The sequence below is a fragment of the Pristiophorus japonicus genome, chromosome 2 (genome assembly GCF_044704955.1).
Source record: "Pristiophorus japonicus isolate sPriJap1 chromosome 2, sPriJap1.hap1, whole genome shotgun sequence".
Taxonomy (NCBI): Eukaryota; Metazoa; Chordata; class Chondrichthyes; family Pristiophoridae; genus Pristiophorus; species Pristiophorus japonicus.
In genome coordinates this window covers 288,996,052-289,018,802 of record NC_091978.1, presented here as the reverse complement: position 1 = coordinate 289,018,802, position 22,751 = coordinate 288,996,052, and the positions used below count along the sequence as shown (strand labels likewise).

Here is a 22,751-nt window from a genome sequence, read left to right as displayed (position 1 = left end):
GACACAAGATACCAATGGCAAAGATCCAAGAAACTATTTTATAAACATTAATAACAAACAATGCCCCTCCCACAACCCAAAATGAAACAACGATAAAGCCAAAACCACATAAACACAAAACTGTTTCCTGCAGCAAGTCAATACAAAATAACCCATTTCTTAACATACAAGTATTTAAAATGTGAACAATTCTAGATGAGTTCAACCTTGTGCCATCCCTTAATGGCTCTTAGCCATACTTTTCCCCCCTTCCCTTAAGCCCCCTCCCACACCTGCTGCTCATCCTCAATGAGGCCTCAGTGCCTACAGCAAGGCTGCTAGAGGACTGCTGTGTTGGGAGGGCAGACAATGCAGTTGGCGTCTGAGGACGCCCTGAACCAGCTCTTGGCCTAGAAGGCCCGGCTACAGACTGCTGCGCCTCATCATCGGCAAAAGCAGTCACTGGTGGTTGGGGTGTCAACCGTGTATGGTGCATGGTTGATGAGTCAGTGGTGGAAGCTGGAATGCACCATCCTGAAAAAGGACAGCACCTTCCATTTCCTGGGAGCTACTGACTCTCCGACAGGGCTGGGCCTCAGCATCTGGAGCACAATGTGTCTCCATAACTTGCCGGTCTGCTTTGGCACTGTCCCTTCCCCATTGGACAGTGGGGAATGCAGAAAGGATGGCATCAACAGCATCACATCACCAAGCTGACATGTAGCTTGTGCCTGCGATTCATGCGATGCTGCTACATGATCAAGAGCACGTGCCACAGACTCTGGAATGCCATTGTCACTGCTCAAGGCCACCAGCCTCTGTGTGTGGGCAATAATGGCCTCACTGGAGTCTTGAGTTGTATTGATAATCCGTGACGCTGCCTCCGCACCAGTTGCAGTAAGCTTGTCGATGCTCTCTGGGATCTGTCCCAATGTATCCATAAGCTCACAGTGCATTCCTGTGTTTTCCCTGGATATTTCCACCAATTCCAGTTCCATATCTGCCTGTCGTTGAGCAGACCGACTTTGCCGACTGACCCTCCGGAGAGCAGGCCTGTGAGATTGCTCTCTCGCAATACATTGCTATAGGTGACTGGGGCCAGGAGCCGCCGAAGACTCAAACCCCTCAAAAATCTCATCATCGCCAGATGAAGAATGTTGAGAGGGGGCAACTGGTGGGCTCTGCAGCTCAGTCTTGTTTGTTGTCTCTGCTGCCTCGTCATCACTGCCATGGCCTGAGGTTGATGTATCATGGGAAGGCTGGCGCAATTATGGCAAGCACAAAAACACATATATAAGAACATAAAAGCATAAGAAATAGGAACAGGAGTAGGCCATACGGCCCCTCAAGCCTGCTCCGCCATTCAATAAGGTCATGGCTGATCTGATCATGATCAGCTCCACTTCCCCGCCCGTTCCCCATAACCCCTTATCCCCTTATCATTTAAGAAACTGTCTATTTCTGTCTTAAATTTATTCAATGTCCCAGCTTCCACAGCTCTCTGAGGCAGCGAATGCCACAGATTTACAACCCTTTGAGAGAAGAAGTTTCTCCTTACCTCTGTTTTAAATGGGCGGCCCCTTATTCTAAGATCATGCCCTCTAGTTCTAGTCTCCCCCTATTTAAAAAAGGAGGCAGACAAAAAACAGGAAAATATAGACCAGTTAGCCTAACATCTGTGTTGGGAAAATGTTGGAGTCCATTATTGAAAAAGCAGTAGCAGGACATTTGGAAAAGCAAAACTTGGTCAGGCAGAGTCAGCATGGATTTATGAAGGGGAAGTCATGTTTGACAAATTTGCTGGAGTTCTTTGAGGATGTAACGAACAGGGTGGATAAGGGGGAACCAGTGGCTGTGATGTATTTGGACTTCCAGAAGGCATTTGACAAGGTGCCACATAAAAGGTTAGTGCACAAGATAAATGTTCACGGGGTTGGGGGTAATATATTAGCATGGATAGAGGATTGGCTAACTAACAGAGAACAGAGAGTTGGGATAAATGGTTCATTCTCAGGTTGGCAACCAGTAACTAGTGGTGTGCCGCAGGGATCAGTGCTGGGACCCCAACTATTTACAATCTATATTAACGGAAGAAGGGACTGAGTGTAACTAGCCAAGTTTGCTGATGATACAAAGATGGGAGGAAAAGCAATGTGTGAGGAGGACACAACAAATCTGCAAAAGGACATAGACAGGCTAAGTGATTGAGCAAAAATTTGGCAGATGGAGTATAATGTTGGAAAGTGTGAGGTCATGCACTTTGGCAGAAAAAAAATCAAAGAGCAAGTTATTATTTAAATGGGGAAAGATTGCAAAGTGCTACAGTACAGCAGGACCTGGGGGTACTTGTGCATGAAACACAAAAGGTTAGTATGCAGGTATAGCAAGTGATCAGGAAGGCCAATGGTATCTTGGCCTTTATTGCAAAGGGGATGGACTATAAAAGTAGGGAAGTCTTGCTACAGCTATACAGGGTATTGGTGAGACCACACCTGGAATACTGCGTGCAGTTTTGGTTTCCATATTTACGAAAGGATATACTTGCTTTGGAGGTAGTTCAGAGTAGGTTCAGTAGGTTGATTCCGGAGATGGGGTTGACATGAGGAAAGGTTGAGTAGGTTGGGCCTCTGCTTATTGGAATTCAGAAGAATGAGAGGTGATCTTATCGAAACGTATAAGATTATGAGGGGACTTGACAAAGTGGATGCAGAGAGGATGTTTCCACTGATGGGGGAGACTAGAACTAGAGGGCATGATCTTAGCATAAGGGGCTGCCCATTTAAAACAGAGATGAGGAGAAATTTTTTCTCTCAGAGAGCTGTGGAAGCTGGGACATTGAATAAATTTAAGTCAGAAATAGACAGTTTCTTAAACGATAAGGGGATAAGGGGTTATGGGGAGCGGGCAGGGGAGTGGAGCTGAGTCCATGATCAGATCAGCCATGAGCAGGCTCGAGGGGCCGTATGGCCTTCTCCTGTTCCTATTTCTTATGTTCGTATGTTCTTATGTAAAATGCTGTGATACAGAGGGATCTTATAAACATAGAAACATAGAAAATAGGTGCAAGAGTAGGACATTCGGCCCTTCGAGCCTGCACCACCATTCAATACAATCATGGTTGATCTTGCAACTTCAGTACCTCATTCCTGCTTTCTCCTTGATCCCTTTAGCCGTAAGACCCACATCTAACTCCCTTTTGAATATATCTAATGAACTGGCCTCAACAACTTTCTGTGGTAGAGAATTCCACAGGTTCACAATTCTCTGAGTGATGAGGTTTCTCCTCATCTCGGTCCTAAATGCCTTACCCCTTATCCTTAGACTGTGACCCCTGGTTCTGGACTTCCCCAACATCGGGAACATTCTTCCTGTATCTAACCTGTCCAATTTCATCAGAATTTTATATGTTTCCATGAGATCCTCTCTCATTCTTCTAAATTCTAGTGAATATAAGCCTAGTCAATCCAGTCTTTCTTCATATGTCAGTCCTGCCATCTCAGGAATCATTCTGGTGAACCTTCGCTGCACTCCCTCAAAAGCAAGAATGCCCTTACTCAGATGAGGAGACCAAAACTGTGCACAATATTCAAGGTGTGGTCTCACCAAGGCCCTGTACAACTGCAGTAAGACCTCCCTGCTCCTATACTCAATTCCTCTTGCTATGAAGTCCAACATGCCATTTGCCTTCTTCACCACCTGCTGTACGTGCATGCCAACTTTCAATGACCGATGTACCATAACACCCAGGTCTCGTTGCAGCTCCCCTTTTCCTAATCTGTCACCATTCAAATAATATTCTGCCTTCCTGTTTTTGCCAACAAAGTGGATAGCCTCACATTTATCTACATTATACTGCATCTGCCATGCATTTGCCCATTCACCTAACCTGTCCAAATCATCCTGTAGCCTCCGAGCATCCTCCTCACAGCTCACACTGTCACCCAGTCTAGTGTCATCTGCAAACTTGGAGATATTACATTCAATTCCTTCGTCTAAATCATTAATGTATATTGTAAATAGCTGGGATCCCAGCACTGAACCTTGCGGTCCCCCACTAGTCACTGCCTGCCATTCTGAAAAGGACACGTTTAGGCCTACTCTTTGCTTCCTGTCTGCCAACCAGTTCTCTATCCACGTCAATACATTATCCCCGATACCATGTGCTTTAATTTTTCAGACTAATCTCTTGTGTGGGACCTTGTCAAAAGCCTTTTGAAAGTCCAAATACACCACATCCACTGGTTCTCCCTTGTTCACTCTACTAATTACATCCTCAAAAAATTCTAGAAGATTTGTCAAGCATTATTTCCCTTTCATGAATCCATGCTGACTTGGACCGATCCTGTCACTGCTTTCCAAATGCGCTGCTATTACATCTTTAATAATTGATTCCAGCATTTTCCCCACTACCGATGTCATGCTAACCAGTCTATAATTCCCTGCTTTCTCTCTCCCTCCTTTTTTAAAAAGTGGGGTTACATTAGCTACCCTCCAGTCCATAGGAACTGATCCAGCATCTGTAGAATGTTGGAAAATGACCACCGATGCATCCACTATTTCTAGGGCCACTTCCTTAAGTACTCTGAGATGCAGACTATAAGGCCCCGTGGATTTATCGGCCTTCAATCCCATCAATTTCCCTAACACAATTTCCTGACTAATAAGAATTTCCTTCAGTTCCTCCTTCTCGCTCGACCCTCGATCCCCTACTATTTGTGTCTTCCTTAGTGAAGACAGAATCAAAGTATTTGATCAATTGGTCTGCCATTTCTTTGTTCCCCATTATATTTTGGGGTCCTTGTACATGAAACACAAAAGGTTAGCATGTAAGTACAGCAAGTAATCAGGAAGGCAAATGGAATGTTGGCCTTTATTGCAAGGGGGATGGAGTATAAAAGTAGGAAGTTCTGCTACAACTGTACAGGGCATTGGTGAGACCACACCTGGAGTACTGCGTACAGTTTTGGACTCCTTATTTAAGGAGGGATATACATGTATTGGAAGCAGTTCAGAGAAGGTTGACGGTGTTGATTCCTGAGATGAAGGGGTTGTCTTATGAAGAAAGGTTAAGCAGGTTGGGCCTATACTCATTGGAGTTTAGAAAAATGGGAGGTGATCTTATTGAAACGTATAAGATTCTGAGGGGGCTTGACAGGGCAAATGCAGAGAGGATGTTCCCCCTTGTGGGGGAATCTAGAAGTAGGAGACATAGTTTCAGAATAAAAGGAAAATGAGGAGGAATTTCTTCTCTCAGAGGGTCGTGAATCTTTGGAATTCTCTACCCCAGAGAACTGTGGAGGCTGGGTCATTGAATATATTTTAAGGTGGAGATAGACAGATTTTTGAATGAAAAGCGAGTCAACGTTTATGGGGAGTAGGCAGGGACGTGGAGTTAAGGCCAAGATCAGATCAGCCATGGTCTTATTGAATGGCGGAAGAGGATCGAGGGGCCAAATGGCCTACTCCTGCTCCTATTTCTTATGTTCTTATCTACGCTGGGCTTTGGAATAATTCACATGACACCAACAGTAAAGGGTCAAAGTAACATTTTTATAAAACAAGTAACAAACAAACCCAACACCAAATGATATAATAAACCAACAAAAGCAAACAAAACAATAAATAGCATTCTGCTGCCAATCAGTGATCAGCAAGTTCATTTATCAAAAAAACTAGTTACAGGATCGTCATTACATACCGATGCATCTGCACAAGGTTGTGCCACCCCTGAATGGGACTTGCCCCGACATTTCCCCGCCCCGCCCCGCCCCCCACCCTTCATCATCCTCACACACCTGCTGCTCCTCCTCAATGAGGCCTCAGTGCCTACAGCAAGGCTGCTTGAGGGCTGCTGTGTTAGGGGGGCAGACAATGCAGATGGTTTATGGCAATGCTCAGGACCAGCTGTGGGCCTGGAAGGCCCGGCTATGGACTGCTGCACCTCACCATCGACGGAAGGACTCTCGAATGGCTGTGGTGTGGACCGCATAAGGTGCATGGTGGGAGAGTCAGTGGTTGGAGTAGGAATGCTGTCATCCTGAGGAAGGACAGCACCTTCCATTTCCTGGGAACTACTCACACTCAGATATGGCTGGGCCTCAGCATCTGGAACACAATGTTGCTGGCCTGCTTCAGCACTGTCACTTCCTTGTTGGACAGTGAGGAAGACAGAGAGGATGGCAGCAGTCAGCGACCGCATGACATCACCAAGCTGAAGCGGAGCATGCGCCTGCGATGCGATTGCTACTACAACGTGATCAATGGCATGCGCCACACACTCTGGCACACCACTGGCTCTGCTGGAGGCCTCCTGCCTCTGAGAGTGGGCAAGGATGGTCTCACCGGAGTCCTCAGATTGACAGACGATGTGTGAGGCAGCCTCCTCAACATTCGCAACAAGGTTGTCTATGCTCTTGGGCATCCTTCCCAATGCACCCATGAGCTCGCGGTGCATCTGTGTGTTCTCCCTTGACATTGCCACCATGTCCAGGGCCATGGTCTGCCTGTTCCTCAGCAGGACTTCACCTCCCACTGGGCATTGCTGTAGGCCACTGGGGCCAGGAGCCTCAGAGTCCTCAAACCCTGGGAAACGCCCTTTGTCACCAGATGTGGATTCGGCAGCCGGGACGACTGCTGGGCTGTGAGGTTCAGGCAGCATACTCTCATCCCCTCCCTCATTGTCTCCCCCGTGGCCAAATGTAGATGGTTCCCGAGAAGGGTTTTACGGCTGGTCATCTGCAATCAGAAAACAACAGACGTGCGGTTAGCAGCAGGGGATAGGAGGAAGTTGGCATTGGACATGTACATATAAAGGGCCTAGGTCATTTGATATTTGGGGTCAATGAAGCCACATCAGTTGCATGTTCCATTTACATACCCTCACTACCCGAAGGGGGCTCGGCTTTGCCCGGAGCCATTGTGCAAACTGGGATGCCCATGAGGGCCGACACTTGTTGTACAATGTCAGTTAGTTCCAGCAGCTCTGGCTGTCCGCTTCCTGTATGTCGCTGCTCACGTCTATTGTGCGAGAGCTTGGCCTGCAATAAGAACAATAAGAAGGGTTGAGTAAGGATCCACCTGCTGTTGTGCCACATATGCCTTCCATAGTTCAATATCTGACACTGTGCCGATGTGCAAATGTATCCACTTCAATCTGTGTGGCTGTTGACTGAGATTTGGCAAAGATTGGGAGGAGAGACCCAGGTAACATAGCGGCTCAGGGTGATGTTTGGAAAACACATATCAACAGTGTGAATGGAGTGCAAAGAGGCTTGACAATGATTGATGACGGTGAGACGTGAATTGGCTAGGATAGATTGGAGAATGATACTTAAAGGGTTGACGGTGGATAGGCAATGGCAGACATTTAAATATCACATGGATGAACTCCAACAATTGTACATCTCTGTGTGGCGTAAGAATAAAAAAGAGAAGGTGGTTTAACCATTGCTCACAAGGGAAATTAGGGAAAGTGTTAAATCCAAAGAAGAGGCATATAAATTGACCAGAAAAAGCAGCAAACCTGAGGACTGGGTGAAATTTAGAATTCAACAGAGGAGGACTAAGGGTTTAATTAGGAGGGGGAAAATGGAGTATGAGAGTATGCTTGCAGGGAACATAAAAACTAACTGCAAAAGCTTCTATAGATATGTAAAGAGAAAAAGATTAATGAAGACTAATGTAGGTCCCTTGCAGTCAGAATCAGGGGAATTCATAATAGGGAACAAGGAAATGGCAGACCAATTGAACAAATACTTTGGTTCTGTCTTCACTAAGGAAGACACGAATAACCTCCCGAAAATACTAGGGGACCGAGGGTCGAGCGAGAAGGGGTAACTGAGGGAAATCCTTATTAGTCAGGAAATGGTGTTAGGGAAATTGAAGGAACTGAAGGCCGATAAATCCCCACAGCCTGATAGTCTGCATCCCAGAGTATTAAGGAATTGGCCCTAGAAATAGTGGATTCATTGGTAGTTATTTTCCAACATTCTATAGACTCTGAGAAGGGAGAGAGAAAACAGGGAATTATAGTCCGGTTAGCCTGACATCGGTCATGGGGAAAATGTTAGAACCAATTATTAAAGATGTAATAGCAGCGTATTTGGAAAGCAGTGACAGGATCGGTCCAAGTCAGCATGGATTTATGAAAGGGAACTCATGCTTGAAAAACGTTCTAGAGCTTTTTGAGGATGTAACTAGTAGAGTGGACAAGAGAGAACCAGTGGATGTGGTGTATTTGGACTTTCAAAAGGATTTTGACAAGGTCCCACACAAGAGATTAGTCTGCAAAATTATAGCACATGGTATTGGGGGTAATGTATTGACGTGGATAGACAACTGGTTGGCAGACAGGAAGCAAAGAGTAGGAATAAACGAGTCCTTTTCAGAATGACAGGCAGTGACTAGTGGGGTACCGCAAGGTTCAGTGCTGGGACCCCAGCTATTTACAATATACATTAATGATTTAGACGAAGGAATTGAAGGTAATATTTCCAAGTTTGCAGATGACACTTAGCTGGGTGGCAGTGCGAGCTGCGAGGAGGATGCTCGGAGGCTGCAGGGTGACTTGGACAGGTTAGGTGAATGGGAAAATGCATGGCAGATGTAGTATAATGTGGATAAATGTGAGGTTATCCACTGTGGTTGCAAAAACAGGAAGGCAGAATATTATCTGAATGGTGACAGATTAATAAAAGGGGAGGTACAACGAGACCAGGGTGTCATGGTCCATCAGTCATTGAAGGTGGGCATGCAGGTGCAGCAGACAGTGAAGAAGGCAAATCGTAGTGAGGGGCTTCGCGTATTGGAGCAGGAGATCTTACTGCAGTTGTACAGGGCCTTGGTGAGACCACACCTTGAGTATTGTGTGCAGTTTTGGTCTCCTAATCTGAGGAAGGACATTCTTGCTATTGAGGGAGTGCAGCGAAGGTTTACCAAACTGATTCCTGGGATGGCAGGACGAACATATGAATTGACTCGGCTTATATTCACTGGAATTTAGAAGAATGAGAGGAGATCTTATAGAAGCATATAAAATTCTGACGGGGTTGGATAGGTTAGATGCAGGAAGAATGTTCCCGATGTTGGGGAAGTCCAGAACCAGGGGTCACAGTCTAAGGATAAGGGGTAAGCCATTTATGACCGAGATGAGGAGAAACTTCTTCACTCAGAGAATTGTAAACCTGTGGAATTCTCTACCACAGAAAGTTGTTGAGGCTAGTTCGTTAGATATATTCAAAAGGGAGTTAGATGTGGCCCTTACAGCTAAAGGGATCAAGGGGTATGGAGAGAAAGCAGGAATGAGGTACTAAAGTTGCATGATCAGCCATGATCATATTGAATGATGGTACAGGCTTGAAGGGCCGAATGGCCTACTCTTGCACCTATTTTCTATGTTTCTATGTATTCGGGTACAAGAAGGTACAAGCATCCTGAATGTACAGGCAAGGGCTAGAGAAGTCAGCCTCCAGCTTTGTGCTGCATTCTGCAACCCACACCATAGCCTGAAACACATTGAGAAGGGGCAGCTCCATCAAATAATTCACATGGTGTGTTTCATTGATCTTGGAAGGATGGCAGACCTGTATAAATGAGAAGGGTACTCATCCTGGTGACTTTTGTGTGGTCGTTGAACTTCTTGCAGCATTGTGTGCCAGTTCTGGCCACCATGTCAGCCGCTGACACCTCGTGTGCGATTTCACACCAGATCCATTTGAAAATTCTGGGCAAGGGCCTCTCTCCCCCAACCAGATGGAGTGCAGACCACCTCCTTTCAACGGCCTGCACCAAGGCCTCAGCAGCCTCTGAAGTGAATCGTTTGGCATCCTGCTGCGTCATCTCTGCCGAAGTCTCAGAGGTGCGCCGAGCCACCTTTGGTGCATACATGAAACTACAGTATCGACTGCACCCGTGAAAACTGAAACGTGTCTGCACATGCACAAAATGATGACCTTTTTTAATGCCGCGTATTTGCTCGGGAGCACAAAGTTCGTGGTTTAGCGCCCCCGATTATGGATTCTCATTTGTTGGTGAAATTTGCAGACGAGGGTGCAAACTTTTTCCAGGTGGTATCAGGACTGCCCCACCACCATTACTTCCCCGAAATCAGTAAAGTCTAAAATCCAGACCAATGACACTTAGTTCTAGATTCTCAAGCCAGGGAAAACAACCTCTCAGCACCTACCCTGTCAAGCACTCTAAGGGCTGGACTTTCGGTTCTGGTCATTTCGGGATGGTAATGGCGGCGGGATGGTAAAGTTTGCACCCGGAAACAGTTTGCGCCTCAGTCAACAAAATTCACCAGCTGAACCCTGAATGTGCTGTGGAGCACTAAGGGAGGCGTTACACACATCTTTTAGGTCAATGAAAGTTGGCATACAGGTACAGCAGGCGGTGAAGAAGGCAAATGGTATGTTGGCCTTCATAGCTAGAAGATTTGAGTATAGGAGCAGGGAGGTCTTACTGCAGTTGTACAGGGCCTTAGTGAGACCTTACCTTGAGTATTGTGTGCAGTTTTGGTCTCTTTATCTGAGGAAGGACGTTCTTGCTATTGAGGGAATGCAGCGAAGGTTCACCAGACTGATTCCAGGGATGGCTGGGCTGTCATATGAGGAGAGACTGGATCAACTGGGCCTTTATTCACTGGAGTTCAGAAGGATGAGAGGAGATCTCATAGAAACGTATAAGATTTTGATGGGACTGGACAGGTTAGATGCGGGAAGAATGTTCCCGATGTTGGGGAAGTCCAGAACCAGGGGACTTAGTCTTAGGATAAGGGGTAGGCCATTTAGGACTGAGATGAGTAGAAACTTCTTCACTCAGAGAGTTGTTAACCTATGGAATTCCCTGCCACAGAGAGTTGTTGACGCCAGTTCATTGGATATATTCAAGAGGGAGTTAGGTATGGCCCTTACGGCTAAGGGGATCAGTGGGTATGGAGAGAAAGCAGGAAAGGGGTACTGAGGGAATGATCAGCCATGATCTTATTGAATGGCGGTGCAGGCTCGAAGGGCCGAATGGCCTACTCCTGCACCTATTTTCTATATTTCTATGTTTCTATGTTTAAACAGTGGAAGCAGCATACTATAGACAGAACTAAGCGATCTCACAAGCAATGGATCAGATCAAAGCTCTACAGTCCTGCCACATCCAGTTGTGAATGGTGGTAGACAATTAAACAACTAATGGGAGGAGGAGGCTCCAGGATTATCTTCATCCTCAATGATGACGGAGCAAGTGCAAAAGGCAAGGCTGAAGCATTTGTAACCATCTTCAGCCAGAAGTGCCGGGTGGATGATCCATATCGGCACTGGAGGTCCCCACCATCCCAGAAGCCAGTCTTCATCCAATTTGATTAATTCCACGTGATATCAAGAAACGGCTGAGCGCACTGGATACAGCAAAGGCTATGGGCACCGACAACAATCCCGGCTGTCGTGCTGAGACATGTGCTCCAGAACTGGCAGCGCCTCTAGCCAAGCTATTCCAGTAAATCTATAACACTGGAATCTATCTGACAATGTGGAAAACTGCCCAGGTATGTCCTGTTCACAAAAAAAAGCAGGACAAATCCAATTCGGCCAATTACCACCCTATCAGTCTACTCTCGATCATCAACAAAGAGATGGAAGATGTCGTCGACAGTGCTATCAAGCTGCACTTACTCAGCAATAACCTTATCACCAATGCTCTGTATGCATCCGTCAGGATCAGTCGGCTTTTTACAGCCTTGGTCCAAGCATGTAAAAAAAGAGCTGAATTCCAGAGGTGAGGTGAGAGTGACTGCCATTGACATCAAGGCAGCATTTGACCAAATGTGGCATCAAGGAATCTGAGTTAAATTGAAGTCAATGGCAGGGAAATCCCGGCCTCTCCGGGTCTGTATAAAGTTTCTACGGACCTGGAAAGGTATCGGAAAAGCCGGTTTTCAGCGCACAATGCACATGTGCTGAAAACCGGCTTTTCCGATCTGTCAAGCTGCAGCGCAGGAAGAGAAGGCCTCCATACCGGAATCGTAGGCTCCTCCTGGACCACCAGATAGATTCATAGACATTTTCCAGATCAGAGGTGTAATGTATTTAACCCTTTGTAACTTGCATGACACCTGACCACCAGAGGGCCCACCTGTTGGAGTTCCAAGGGATCCCAGCATCCCTTGGGAGCACAGTATATAAGCAGGCCACCCATGAGGTATCTGCACTCTAGAGTCTTATTAAAGGAGCTAAGGTCACACTTGCTCATTGTACACAGTACTCGGTTTCATCCTTCATTTTGAGTGTATTAGGAGGCATCTGCCCGCGGGAAGCCTCGGACTGAGATTTCTGGGCCATTGGGTATCAGGGGAAGTCTCTCCACTGGCTGGAGTCATACTTAGCGCAAAGGAAGATGGTTGTGGTTGTTGGAGGACAATCATCACAGCCCCAGTATATCACTGCAGGAGTTCCTCAGGGCAGTGTCCTAGGCCCAATCATCTTCAGCTGCTTCGTCAATGCCCTTCCCTCCATCATAGGTCAGAAGTGGTGATGTTCGCTGATGATCGCGCAGTGTTCAGTTCCATTTACAACTCCTCAGATAATGAAGCAGTCCATGCCCACATGCAGCAAGACCTGGACAACATTCAGGCTTGGGCTGATAAGTGGCAAGTAACACTCGTACCACTCAAGTGCCAGGCAATGACCATCTCCAACAAGTGAGGTTCTAACCACTGCCCCTTTCAAAGGCATTACCATCGCCAAATCCCCCACCATCAACATCCTGGAGGCCACCATTGATCAGAAACCTAACTGGATCAGTTACATAAATATTGTGGCTACAAGAGCAGGTCAGAGGCTGGGTATTCTGTGGCAAGTGTCTCACTTCCTGACCCCCCAAATCCTTTCCACCATCTACAATTCACAAGTCAGGAATGTGATGGAATACTCTCTACTTGCCTGGTTGAGTGCAGTTACAACAACACATAAGAAGCTTGACACCAGCCAGGACAAAGCAGCGCACTTGTTTGGCCCCCTATCCACCACCTTAAACATTCACTCCCTGCACTACTGGCGCATCAAGGCTACATTGTGTACCATCGACAAGATGCACTGCAGCAACTCGTGACCTCTTCTCGTCACACACCACCCTGACTTGTAAATATATCACCACTCCTTCATTGTCGCTGGCTCAAAACCCTGGAACTCCCTCCCTAACACCACACGGACTGCAGCGGTTCAAAAAGGTGGCTCACAACCATCTTCTCAAGGGCAATTAGGGATGGGCCATAAATGCTGACCTTGCCAGCAATGCCCACATTCCAGAAACTAATTTAAAAAATGCCTCTGGGTATCAGCGCTGAGTATTCTTCATGCCCATGAAGAGGAGCAACTGCAAATCTTCGGTCGGTAGACAAGAGGACCTGTGGGAGAAGAGTGGTTAGAGGTGAGGTGGCCAGAGAAGGTTGGTAAAAACTGGGAAATGCTCATCATAAGTAGTCACATGTGCTTTCTCAAAGTATTGGAATGCTTTACACTCAACCATTGGTTCTTCAGATGGAAATGTCACCATGTATGCAGTTAAACAAGCACTTCTGTGTTTCACATTATGAGGGTGCGTTGTAGGAAGAGGTCAGCTATGACAATGGCCATCCAGGCACTTCCACCGGGGAATTTATTACCAGATTCACAGCACTGTGTCAGGGCATTTTACTTGCTCAAGCACCAACACAGGCACCTATCTCACATAGTGAGTCACAAGAGTTTTAGCCAGGTGAGGTAATGAGCTATGAGATGCTCGGATGGAAAGAGCTGTTCCTCCAAGGAGGGTAGAGAAATTATTATCCTCAATGGAAAAGCATGAGCATCCAGAACTCAAGGTCCTACTATTCAAAAGAGCTATGATTAATGAACAGTGATTTCATGTGCAAGCAGTGGAGACAGTTTCCATATGTATGGTTGAGATGATAGATAAATAGGAGGAATCCACTATCGACATGATCTTCAGAACTTGCACAGGGCTTCCAAGGCCTTGTTTAGATTATTCGGTCGATAATGGCACCAACCAGTAGCACCACTGAGCCTGTGCCCAGTGTGGTGTAGGAAATGATACAATGAACTCCATACTGTGAGCCAGTGACTAGGTGTAACTTGGTCAGTCTTTAATGGCTTCCAGAAGTGAAGATACAAAGGTGAAGTTCAGGCTATATACCGGGCCCAGCATGAGTGTACCTGTGACCCTAGGACCTCCAATGGTAGTGCCCCCTGATGGTGAGCACAAGTCCATATTACAAGCTCAGATGGTCCGGAACCCTTCGCTCCCTGGTTGACCGTCTCAGTATAATCCCAGTGCTTTCTGAATCTCTCACGACTTGGGGCTGGGCGTTGACCACAGTGGGTTCTTCTGATGGCTGGACTTGGTTGATCGTCTAAGCTCGCGGTGTCTTCTTCCAACTGTTCCAGTTCGTCAATGTGTCTTAGCTTGATTTGATCAATGTGTTTCCTGCACATCTGCCCATTCTTGAGCTTAACCCTATACACCCAGTTACCCTCCTTATCCGTAACATTGCCCGGGAGTCACTTGGGCCCTTGACCATGGTTAAGTACATACACTGGGTCATTTACAAATATGTCACGTGACAATGCGGTTCGGTCGTGATACCACTGCTGGCGTTGACGTCGGGTTTCGACATGATCGTTAAGGTCAGGATTGACAGATAGTTTTGATATACCAGTAGCAAATCCTAAATCCAATGTACTGGACACAAATCCAAGAGAAAACCAGAATGTAAGTCTAAGTCCAAGTCAGGAAACCAAACAGTCTGAAGTTAGAGTGAGTTCAAATGAAAATCAAGGAAATCCTGTGGAGGAAAACGTTCCTCAGGTTGAGCCTCAAATGAGTTTAGATTCGACACCATGTTTGGAAGGTTCAGTTCAAGAGCGAAGGTATCCTCTTTGAAACAGAAAACAAGTGGTAAAGTTAAATTTGTAAATATGAAAAAAAAAGTTTATATCCTGCGTTATGTATAAACATGAAAGTTATGTATGATGTTTGTTATCATAACTTCTTCATTAAGGAGGGAGAAGTGTAATCTCTGTAAGCTTGTAAGGGGGAAGCCATTTAGGACTGAGATGAGGAGGAATTTCTTCACCCAGAGAGTGGTGAACCTGTGGAATTCTCTACCACAGAAAGTTGTTGAGGCCAATTCACTAAATATATTCAAAAAGGAGTTAGATGAAGTCCTTACTACTAGGGGAATCAAGGGGTATGGTGAGAAAGCAGGAATGGGGTACTGAAGTTGCATGTTCAGCCATGAACTCATTGAATGGCGGTGCAGGCTAGAAGGGCCGAATGGCCTACTCCTGCACCTATTTTCTATGTTTCTATGTTTCTATGTTTCTATGTAATGTTTGTAGCTCCACACTGTGGATGTGGACGTATTGTGTACTGCAACTGCATAGTTAATAATAAACAGAACCAGGCAGATTTGGAGGCTTCCAAGAGAGCTGCCTGCCATGTTAGGAGCTGTGTGTGCTGTGTTCTGTGAATATATCACACTTTCTGTGATGTGCCATGCAGTAATGCAGCGGTGGTGGACATTTAAGTAAGACTGCACTATGTGACTGTATTCCACACGTAACCCTGAACCCTCCTCTGGTGCCAAGCACTAATGTACTGTTTTGTACTTCCAGAGTTGGAGGATTCAAACCACCCCTCTGCACAATGTGCAGAAGACCAACCCATTGCCTCCACCTCTGTCGTCACCCACATGCTTTGCGACTTCACCCCTCACAGAGATGATGAAGACGAAGAAGAAGAGGAACAGCACATCTTCCTCCAGCCAGTGGAGGTGAAGATTGATCTGGTGCCAGAGCAGGACAGACCAACGGCACCTGTCGGAGCTGAAACATTGTCCAGCACCGAATCTGTCTTCCTCGGATTCCCAAATTGCTCCGAGGATTCTGCGGGAACAAGCCATGTGTACCAGCAAGGCACCCCCAGCGTTACAGCACCTTTATCACAGCGACGGAGGTTGTTGCAGCAAACGTCCGGTGGTGCTGCCAGACAGACACGCGCGTACCAGGACATGGTGTGTCTGTCACAGCATGGACTGAGGTCAAGAGCTGCTCACGGCCATGGCTACCATAGCCGCAAACAGTGTGGCGCTCAACCAACAACAGTCCGAGGACATATCACGTCTCATCACTGTGATGGAGCGAAACACCAACTCTGTCGTTGGCATTGAGCAATCTATCGGACCAGAATATGGCGTGGAACCCCACCGTGTCATGGTGGAAGCCATGCCTTCCACATCAGCAGCTTCTCCTGAGCTCGCATTCATTGCGCCTTCAACGTCTCGCCCCAAATGACTGCAACAGCAGTCGGGGAACACTGGTGGATGCCGGCTTGGTGCCACCACGGGGAGGTCTGTGGGCAGGGGCACTGGCAAGGGGAGGGGCGCGGATAAGAAGGGTGCGGCAGGACTCAGTCAGGGTCGTGGTCGCAGTAATGGACAGTCATGTTCATGTGGAAAATATAATTGAAAGTTATAAAAAGTTAAACATTTATTGAAAGTTGTTAAAGTTATAACAGTTTTTCAAAAAGTAAATTTTAAAGTTGTAACAGGGTTTCAAAATGTAATGCTTTAAAGTTGTAACAGTTATTCAAAAAGTAGTTAACGCTTTCAAGATTTAAGTTGTAACAGTTTTTCAAATTAACATTTTACAAAGCTTTAAAATGCTTCCATATTTTTCCTATTTCTACATAAACGTTCCAATTGAATTTAACCACTCTTGTACAGTGTCAAACTTTTTGGTCGATGGTTAACAGTCACCGGGGTCCAACACACTGTCTAGAATAAGTTGAAGCTCAGCTCTCCACATTCAAGAAAATCATTAATTTATGAGCTGTTGGCATAACAATCTTGCACTGGTGTACTATCCTCGAGACCTACGCTGTGGTGATGGGGGTGCCATGGCTTCATCGCCACGCTCCTCCTCATCCTCTCACCCCCCCGCATTGCCCTCTTCTTCCTCCACCGTCCGCTGCACTCTCTCCTCAGGTAATCCCACAGTACCCTCTGCCAACTCCTGTCCCCACATGATGGCTACATTATGCAACATGCAGCACACCGCTGTGAACTGAGCAACCTGCTCAGGGTGGTATTACAGCCTGCCTCCCGACTGGTTCAGGCATCAAATTCCAATTGTATTTTTGATAATATTACGTGTGGCTATATGGCTCTTGTTGTAGCGTTGCTCGGCTTGTGTCCGAGAGTCCCGGATGGGGGTCAAGAGCCAGGTGGCGAGGCCGTACCCTTTGTCTCTGAGCAACTTGCATTTTCCTTGTGGTTGAGACTTCAACAGGTCAGACACGCAAGATATGAGCATCATGGATGTTATATATGCATGCTTGTATTGTTATATGATGTCTGTAACACTGAATATACCTTACACTGTACACACCTTACTGTACACCAGAGGGTGCTGCTGCTGGAGACCTAAGGGTTACCTACAGACTGCAGGCAACATAGTATAAAAGGGAGCTCACAGCTTGGTGTCCTTACTCGAGGAGCTGCAAATAAAGGACTACAGTCTACACAGTTTAAATATCATACCCTGCCTCATGGAGTCATTACCAAAGGTGCCTGCATACACTACTACTGGCGATGAGGTCACGAACTACACGCTCAGCATGTCGAATCTCAGCAACTTTCAGCAATTTATCGATGGGGAAGATTGGGACGTTTTTGTAGAACGATTGGAACATTTCTTTATAGCCAACGACCTGGATGGGGACACACTGGCTACACGACCGAAAAAGCGCAGGGCCATCCTGCTTAGCAGTTGTGGGCCCACCGTCCACTGTCTCATCAGGGACTTGCCAGCCCCGGGGAAGACAACCACCAAGAGCTATGAAGAACTTATAACACTAATAAAGGAGCAACTAAAACCAAAAGAAAATATCCTCACAGCCAGGCATCAGTTCTACACTTATCGGCGACATTTAAGAAGACTGATTGCACCGTGTGATTTTGGAGACCACCTTAATGAAGCACTAAGGGACATATTTGTCATCGGAATCGGCCACGAGGGTCTCCTACACAAATTGCTCGCTACAGACATCACAGTCATCCTGCAGAAAGCAATTCAAGTGAGCCAGGCCTACATGGCTTCGGCCAGCGACTCCAAGTGAATACTGACCCGGGACTCTAAACCGGTGAATACATGACTACTTCTAAAGGCAGAAATGCTGCCCCGAGTCCCGCAACCCTGAGTCCGCCACAAGGGGCAAACCGGATGGCAGAGAATGTGCAGAAAAAGCTTTACGCACCACGTCATTGAAAAGTTGGCTGATCACTGGGGCTCCGACACAGGTGAGGATGAAGCTGCTCAACCCCTGGAAGAAGAGTATGGAATTTATACCTGCTCCACCGAAAGTTCTCCGTGGACGATGGAAATAAACATTGACGGGGTCCCATTTTCCATGGAGATCGGCACGGGGCAAGCCAGTCTGTGATGAGCCAAACGACCTTTTAAAAAATTTGGATGAATCCTGCCATTCGACCAAAACTGTCTCCTGTCCAGGCGCAGCTGCTCACCGACACCAAAGGTAAAATCCAAATCGTTAGCAGCGTGGACATCCAGGTCTCCCAGGGCGGTGTTTTGAACAAACTCCCCCTGTGGATCATTGCCAGCGATGGTCCCACGCTGCTGGGAAGGAATTGGATGAACCCGATCCAAATCAGTCGAAGTGGCGATGGCCTCCGGGCTCCAACAATCGACATCGATCATGGATCCATCGCTGCATCTAGAGATCCCACTGTCCAGCTTGACTGCGCAGCGAAATCTCCAGGACCACACCATGGCGAAATCGCCAGGACCAAAAACCCAAACTCCACCTTCCGGGTCAGGGCAGGATTCCAAGACGCGAGCATCATCGAAAGAAGTGGATTCCCGACATCCATGGCCGAACCTGAGGAAGAAAAGATCACCACAGCCTACCTGGAGGAGAGCCAGAAGATGGCGGCTACACCACGAGGAGAAGAACCTAAAATCAAAATGGCTGCGACCAGACCACGAGGGGCAGCAGTGGAGGAGTGACACGTGACACTGAGTGGCCAATCGGATTTGAAGGCTCCCTTAAAGGGGACCGGTAACCAAAAAAATTTAAAGGGACAATTTCAACATAAAGATGACAGGGACTTTAAAGCTAAAAATGCAGTAAAAGGGTGCAAGTATGATAATGTAACCATGAATTGTGATGCTGGTGTAACTAATGCGAAAAATGAAATGAATGCTTGTGTAAGTAAGGTGAAGAACAGGCTTGTTATGTGTGATGATTATGACAGAGAGTTTGAAATGCCTAATGTAACCATGTCTGGTGAGACCATGATACTAAAAAGTGATGCAAATGCTGTTATTAACAATGTAAAGGCAGTCAATAATGTAGACTCGACCATGTATGACCAGGGCCGTGGTGTCATGTATACACTGTTAAAGGATACTGAGTTCTACAGGGACCATGCAAATGCTAGAGGAATCCCCCCGTGGGAGACCCCCAGGTCCAGCTGGCTACCAGACCATGTAGCCTTTATCTTTGGAACGAGTGTGATGCTCCAGGAAGGACACACACACACCCAGTGGGAGTAGACCCACTACAGGGACAGTGGTCAATGGGCAGCACAACCACCACCACTGGCAACCTGCCCCAGACCAGCCCTACACCCCCTGGCCACGAGGGCCAACACCAGGAGCGAGAGGCCAATACCCTCCAGCTTTCCTGGCAAACCCTGGGATGACCAGACTCTCATCCCAATTGGAGGTCAAGGAGCCCACACAGTCCTGTGGCCCTGCCCACCACCACACAACTACCCACATCACAGAGTATGCACCCTACCCACTGCTGCAATGGCTAACCCACTGAGGGGTCCCACAACAGTGTCACCCACATGGTCTGTGTGTGAGGGGGGGGGGGGGAATGTATGAGGTTAGCCTCAAGTACAGGGATCACACAACCCTCACCACAACCTCCCATAGCCCACTACTGATCACCTCCCCAGGTCATTACAATAAGGACTTGAAAAATGCTTAGGGTTATGTATGCATGCTTGTATTGTTATATGATGTCTGTAACACTGAATGTACCTTACACTGTACATGCCTTACTGTACATCAGAGGGAGCTGCTGCTGGAGACCTAAGGGTTACCTACACACTGCAGGTAACCCAGTATAAAAGGGAGCTCACAGCTTGGTGTCCTCACTCGAGGAGCTGCAAATAAAGGACGACAGTCTACACAGTTTAAGTACCATACCCTGCCTCATGGAGTCATTACCAAAGGTGCCTGCATACACTGCAATGGATGCTCCCTGGAAAGTTGGCATTTACTGCCATGATGCGCTGTAAGTGGTCGCAGACCAGCTGCATGTTGAGGGAGTGGAATCCCTTCAGGTTTAGGTATGCATCCGCCTCTTGTAACGGTGCTCTCGTTGCAGTCTATAGCACCCTGAATCTTTGGGAAACCGGCGAAGCGTGCAAAGCCCAACACTCTCTCACTCTGTGCCTCCGTAGTCATTGGAAACTTAATAAAATCCATTCTGCGTGCATACAGTGCATTGGTTACCTGACGAATGCTGGTATGCACAGCGTGCTGGAATATGCAGCATGTGTCCGCAGCTGATGACTGAAAAGAGCCAGACGCATAAAAGGAAAGTGCCGCAGTGACCTTCTCCTCCACAGAAAGTGCAGTAATGTTGGTGGTACTGGGCTGCAGGTCTGCCTTAATGAGTTGGCAAATCTCATTTAGGACCTCTTTTTTAAAGCGTAGTCTTCGCACACACTGTCGCTCAGTCAGGTCCAAGTATGAGCGCTTTGCACTGAAACTCCTTGGCGGGTAAGGCCTGCTCGTCCTCCTCCACCCCTCCTCATTCTCCGATCTACTACATCATCCTGATAATTTTGTTCAATTAATATTCTGCTATCTGCATCCTGCATTAGAAAAGTTGTCAGCAACATAGGCTGAGATAATGTAGGCCCCATTGTAATGGACAGAGATCTCCTCCAATATACTCAGATCAACCAATGGACTCCAAAAGGCCTTCTTTCTTTTAAACTCTTCTTCTCCAAATGCTGCTGCTTCTCTCACATGTTCCCGATTTTGCACGATGTCTGCCGATTTTTAAATAAACAAAATGACCTTCATAACTCCTTCTTTGCCTCCAAAAAGCCTTCGTTGATTTAAAATTCATTTTTTCCCTACTCCAGTGATGTGCTCCAATGCTCCTCCGATGTCGAAATGAACGCAACATGCACTCTGCCCACTTTCTTACGCATAACAGCCCATTTTCCAGAACGGTATGCTTCAGGGTGGTACATCGGCGGGTGAGTCACCAATGTTCAAATTTTCAGCAATATGTCGGGTCTTCAGTGTCGGCGGACGGTGTGCATACCGCTCGCGGTATGTCATTCAGCAATGTCGCGCCACAGCGGTATATCGGTGGTATGCAACTGTTTTCCACCAAACTTGCTATTCTCGGTGCTATGCGGTCGTTCTGCAGGCGGTAGTGGACGGTATGTCCACCAAAATTGGCCCCAAAGCCAGCATACACAGGCCAGTCAGTTTAACCTCGGTAGTGGGGAAGCTATTAGAAACAGTAATCAGGGACAAAATTAATGCAGCAACTATTTGGACTAAATCTCCCTACCCCGAGCGGGCCCCGAGCCTCCCTGAGCCCCGGGCCCTGAGCCTCCGCGAACCTCCCCGAACCCCGAGCCCCGAGCCCCGAGCCTCCCCGTGCCCTGAGCCTCTCCGAACCTCCCCGAACCCCGAAGTCTCACTGGGCCTCCCCGAGACCCGAGCCCTGAGCCTTCCCGAGCCCCGAGCCTCCCGGAACCCCGAGCCCCGAGACCCGAAGCCTCCCCGAGCCCCGAGACCCGAAGCCTCCCCGAGCTCCGAGACCCGAAGCCTCCCCGAGCTCCGAGACCCGAAGTCTCCCCGAGCCTCTCCGAGCCCCGAGCCCCGAAGTCTCCCCGAGCCCCGAGCCCGAGCCCTGAGCCTCCCCGAGCCCCGAGACCCGAGTCTCCCCGAGATCCGAAGCCTCCCCGAGCCTCTCCGAGCCCCGAGCCTCCCTGAGCCTCGAGCCCCGAGCCTCCCCGAGCCCCGAGACCCGAAGCCTCCCTGAGCTCCGAGACTTGAACTCTCCCCGAGCCTCTCTGAGCCCCGAGGCCCGAAGTCTCCCCGAGCCCCGAGCCCGAGCCCTGAGCCTCCCTGAGCCTTGAGCCCCGAGCCTCCCCGAGCCCCGAGACCCGAAGCCTACCCGAGCTCCGAGACCCGAAGTCTCCCCGAGCCCCGAGCCGGAGCCCTGAGCCTCCCCGAGCCCCGAGACCCGAAGCCTCCCCGAGCTCCGAGCCCCAAGCCCCGAGCCTCTCTGAGCCCCGAGAGCCGAAGCCTCCCTGAGCCTCCCCGAGCCCCGAGCCTCCCCGAGCCCCAAGCCCCGAGCCTCTCCAAGCCCCGAGAGCCGAAGCCTCCCCGAGCCTCACCGAGCCCTGAGATCCGAAGCCTCCACGAGCCTCCCCGAGCCCCAAGCCCCGAGCCTCTCCGAGCCCCGAACCCCGAGCATCCCCGAGCCCCGAGCCCCAAGCCTCCCCGAACCCCGAGCATCCCCGAGCCCCGAGCCCCAAGCCTCCCCGAGCCCCGAGATCCGAAGCCTCCCCGAGCCCCGAGCCCCGAGCCTCTCCGAGCCCCGAACCCCGAGCCACCCCGAGCCCCAAGTCCCGAGCCTCCCCGAGCCCCGAGATCCGA

At 48.3% G+C, this 22,751-nt stretch overlaps 1 protein-coding gene across 19 annotated transcripts in view; it reads left to right on the top strand.

Annotated features, from left to right (window-relative positions):
- LOC139233979 (uncharacterized) overlaps nucleotides 1-21,325 on the top strand; it is a 138,001-nt gene extending 116,676 nt beyond the window's left edge. For 8 of the 19 annotated variants that reach the window (XM_070864762.1, XM_070864734.1, XM_070864779.1 and 5 more), the window contains one exon: nucleotides 15,642-16,622. In XM_070864762.1, coding sequence (XP_070720863.1) covers nucleotides 15,642-16,195 — 554 coding nt within the window. In that variant the 3' untranslated portion in view covers nucleotides 16,196-16,622. Of the gene's footprint in view, nucleotides 1-15,641; nucleotides 16,623-21,214 lie in introns of those variants that run through there. The other 11 variants (XR_011588256.1, XR_011588253.1, XM_070864795.1 and 8 more) reach the window with 3 other exon arrangements.
- Nucleotides 21,326-22,751: the final 1,426 nt, after the last annotated feature.